The following is a 4,936-nucleotide window of genomic DNA, read 5'->3' as shown; positions in this document are numbered from 1 at the left end:
ATATATGTATATATATATATATCTATATGTTGTATATGTCTATCACACACACACACATATATATACACATACACACACACACACACACATATATATATATATATATATATATATATATATATATATACACACACACACATGTATGCATGTATGAATATATACATAAACATGTGTGAGTACACATATATATAAGTATGCATATGTATATATAGATATACAAATATACACGTACACGTGTATGTGTGTTATGTTTGTATGTATGTATAAAGATAGTGTGTGTAAGCATTAATATAAAATCTAACATTGATAACATCAAACACATCATATCTGTTTTAAGCTAAAGATAGTAACAAAACAGATTTTTGTGTATTAATGGCAAAAGATATAAAAGTTTCATCACAAAATCACGGAGTAGTTAAAGTTTTCCAGAAGTAACAAAGACACCAGCTTTTATTTATCTTTAAAAAAAAAAAACTGAAGAAAACAAAACAAACTATTATTTATAGGAGAAAAAGGCGGACATCATCCATGAATTATAGGCGTGGCTGTGTGATAAGAAATTTGCTTCCCAACCACATGGTTCCTGGCTCAGTCCCACTGCATAGCACCTTGAACAATCTAGACTATTTGTATGAGTGTTTTGCATCCAAGGGCTAGGTAGGGATGTTAACCCTTTAGTGTTCAGATTTCTTTGTCAAATGTAATCCTTATTTATTCACATCGTTCTGAATTAATTAAACATTATCTTGTTGCTTTGAGATATCAATGATGCAACTGTTTATTTTTAGTGTGACATTGTAGGGTAGGTGTGAGAGGCCTGATCTAGTTTGATTGGACATAAAACAGGTAGAATATTCTGGCTGGATATGGCTGGTTTGAATACTGAAGAGTTAAACCAAATGGTAAATTAAATCTACTATCCAAGAATATAGTCCAAACACAACTTTTTTTCCAATTTATCCATCAGTTGCGCATCCCAACAAATGAGTTACTGTTATTTTTTCAATATTATTTTCTTTTTTGGTCCAGTGATGGAAGACGGGATTTGAATATAGAATGTATCCAGCTGGAACAGTTACCATAAGGCATACCATCCAAATGCATGAACAATTCCACCAATCTGCCACCCAGTACTGGTACTTTATTCTTAGGTAGGCAGACATTTGGAACAAAAACTACGAAGCGTTCAGTCCAATGCTCTAAGGATTTTGTTAATTGCCGCCTTAATGATAATTATTATAATAAACAGTACAATGAATGTCTGTAGATAATGTTTACAGATAATGCTATTGCAAAGCATACTTCTAATTGCTGTTCAACACAATTCAAGAATAAGTTGATATGTAGATATTCTGAAAGCCCAAGAGAAAGAGAGGGAGAGGGAAATTGTAATTTTGCAAGAACATATTTTCCTTGTTCTAGAAACAACGGAGAGAAAGAAAGAAAAATGGCCAATGGTCACGTGAGAACCATGTGAGCAAGGGAGGAGGAGTGAGGGAGAGAGAGTGACAGAGTAATAGGATAGAATAGAGGGAAAATAGGAAGTAAAAGAATAAGAGAGAAAAACAAAAGAGTAAAAAGATCATATAGAGTGCGCATCAGAATTATTAAGATAAAACTTACTTGAAAGAGGATGTGTAGCATTCAGTCATATAATAATATAAATAATATATATATATATTTATATATATATATATGTGTGTGTGTGTGTGTGTGTGTGTGTGTGTGTGTGCATGTATATATGTATATGATGATGATGATGAAATGTATGTGTATATATATGATGCCATAAGTCCTATGCATACCATCATGGAAAACAGATCCATGAAGCAGATGATAGTATATGTATATGAGCACGCGCGCGCACACGCACACACACACACAGAGTCATTAATTTTCCTTGTAAAAATAAATTTTATACTCTGCATAAAGGTATTGAGTGCTCCTTCAGTTAATGTTTGATTGTTTCATTAATGAGTCAACATAAAAAAGGCAACACATCGATATGTGTGTAAACACACACACACACACACAAATATCTATCTATACACACGCATCCTCATCAACAGCAGCAGCAGCAACATGTTAATGACTACTTTTCAGTACTTGCAGGGGTGAGACTATGTATGTATGTATGTATGTACGTGCATATCTATGTATGAGCATATTTATGTATATGTGTGTGCACATATGTTGTTTGTGCATTGATATATATTTTAGTTAATGCAGCTAGTCAACATCGAGGGTTTGCCAGTAGTAAAAATGTTTCCAAGGCTACATACAGTGTCACAAGTGCAACAGACAAAAAGACATGTCCTCTATCAAAAGATTAAACTAACAAGAGAAAAAGATTACACAATAGAGGATATTAAATTTTAAGAGAAGGAAAATATACTGGAGCAATAAATGAAACGAGATGGCAAGATTGAATATGAAATATTAATAGTTTTATGTAAGATAAATACACCACCAATTATCAACCACCATCTGCTAGAAATAAATATCAGCTATATCTCTGCAATAGAGTAGACTGTTGGGCTCATGATTCTAAAGCTGTAGGTTCGATTCCTGGATTGGAGGTGCATGGCTTAGTGGTTAGGGTGTTGGATTCGTGATTGTAAGATTGTGGTTTTGATTCCTTGACTGGGTGATGAGTTATACTCTTGAACAAAACACTTTATTTCACGTTGCTCCAGTCCGCTCAGCTGGCAAAAATGATTAATCCTGCAACGGGCCAGAGTTCTGTCCAGGTGAGGAATATATATGTCACGGAAACCAGCCCTATGAGTCTGTATGACTCAGGAAGGAACTTTACTTTTGTGGAGTCAAGTACTGGGATTGATGTATTTGACTTCCCCCTCCCTTCAAATAAACAAAACAAAAAAATAAAAGAAAAAGAAACCTGCTGTCCCCGTGCCAAAATTTGAAACCATTATTAAGGAATTTTGATGGAAGGTTTTAATTAAGGTAATTTTAAAACAGGGACAGTTTCAGGCAGAGTAGTGTCAAAAGGGTTAATTAATGTTGACCAAAGGCTGAATAACAATAACAACAACACATTGAATAATGTAGTCCTAGATATACAAAGACATAATGGCCACAGCTGGTATATCTTTGACTACAGGTCTATTCATTGAAGCTAACATGCAGTTCAGCAACAAAGCTGGCCAATGAGGGAGCCTTTACATGGCTGCTTGATCTAGGAAATGGCAGCCAAATATCCCTCAAATCACACCCTGCTGTTCTGAAGAGGGGAAAAAAATTATATAATGCAATCCTGAACACACCAAATAAAATATGGTATGGTCACAAGCGGAAGATCCCTGAGCATGGATCTGCTTGGTCATTGTTGACCTGGGAATAAGCAGCAACAGCTCTGCAATTACCATCAGCTGATGCCCCCAATGCTCAGGCACTACCGTAATTCTCTTGTGCTGTACAAACATCCATGCAAGCTTAGCATAATGCATCCATTCATTCATAGTCTTCAGTCTATGATTCATGTCTCACCACCATGCACCACCTGAGTCTTTCTATGTATTTCACACTGAGTAAAATTCAGAATACGAGTAGTAAACTGGCGATGGTCTGTATTGGACTGTAGAAGGGCATGGACCCCAATGCTACATGTTTCAACCCACATGGCAATTGAACCTGTTGACCTTAATCTGCTCTTTGCATGAAATGAGAATCCCTTTGGTGGCAAGAGGTAATGACTCTCTGAAATTCTTCCACTTCTGGTCTTCTCTACCTACCTACAGGACCTATAAGAGGAGTTATTCAGCTGGTACATTGGTTTTGTTGTCTAAGGAGCTAACGAGAGTCCCATGAATATCAGATGGGCTCTTTTCTAAAAAAACAAAACCAAAAACAAAACAACCCCACTAAAAAAAACAAAAAAAAAACAAATAAAAAAACTCAGTATTCCCTTGAATTTTAAGATCTCATCACTCTGAGACCTTAAATAGTAGTAATAATAGTAATAGTAGTAGTAATAGTAATAATAATAATAATAATAATAATAATAATAATAATAATAATAATAATAATAATAATAATAATAATAATAATAATAATAATAATAATAATAATAATAATAATAATATTTTTTATTTTTTAAAAAAAGGATTGAATTTTCAATCACCTTTTGGTTTGAACTCGAGAAAGACAGACGTTCTGTCGAAATATTGTTAAAAAAATAAAACATCTAAAATCGCACTCTTCGTCTTGACTAATAATAATAATAATAATAATAATAATGATAATAATAATAATAATAATAATAATAATGATGAGTTCTTACCTTGAACACATACATCGGGTATCCCCAAAAAAGAACACTTGTCACTAGGAACAACATAGGAGTTTTACTATTGCCAGGAGGGCCGAACAAAATGGACCTGGTAAAGGAGAGAAAAATAAAAAGAGATTCTTCTTATTATCATTATCATCAAATAATCACATGACAATGACATTTATTGCTCAATGCATACAATATATATACATGTGTGTGTGTGTGTGTGTGTGTGTTCTTGAGTATGTGTGTATGTGTATTTTCACACACACATGTATGTGTGTATGTACATGCACATACACACAATTCAAGTAATATCATGTCACTAATATCATACCAGTAACTTTGCCTGTTTATACTTTTATCCTTTTGCATGTGTGTATAGCTGGTACTCCATTGGTTATGATGAGTGCTCCTGTTGATTTGATCGATGGAACAGCCTGCTTGTGAAATTAATGTGTATCCTTAATGCAGGTCTCAGGGAGATTCAGCATGATACAGAATGTTTCAGGCTGGCCCTTTGAATTACAGGTATAACTCATTTTTCTCATCTGAGTAGACTAGAGCAATGTAAAATAAAGTGTCTTGCTTAAGGATATAATGCATGACAAGGAATTGAACTCATGATCTAATGATCATGAG

At 34.0% G+C, this 4,936-nt stretch overlaps 1 protein-coding gene across 1 annotated transcript in view; it reads right to left on the bottom strand.

Annotated features, from left to right (window-relative positions):
• Positions 1-4,936, bottom strand: part of LOC106873373 (uncharacterized) — a gene marked incomplete at both ends in the record, with an annotated part of 118,917 nt that overhangs the window by 32,982 nt on the left and 80,999 nt on the right. Inside the window, one exon of the mRNA XM_014920704.2 lies at positions 4,304-4,400. Within this exon, the coding sequence (XP_014776190.2) occupies positions 4,304-4,400 (97 nt within the window). The remainder of the gene's footprint in view (positions 1-4,303; positions 4,401-4,936) is intronic.

Source organism: Octopus bimaculoides, chromosome 7 (assembly GCF_001194135.2).
Source record: "Octopus bimaculoides isolate UCB-OBI-ISO-001 chromosome 7, ASM119413v2, whole genome shotgun sequence".
Taxonomy (NCBI): Eukaryota; Metazoa; Mollusca; class Cephalopoda; order Octopoda; family Octopodidae; genus Octopus; species Octopus bimaculoides.
Note: the sequence above shows the minus strand (reverse complement) of the source record. Positions and strands in the feature narration are given on the sequence as shown.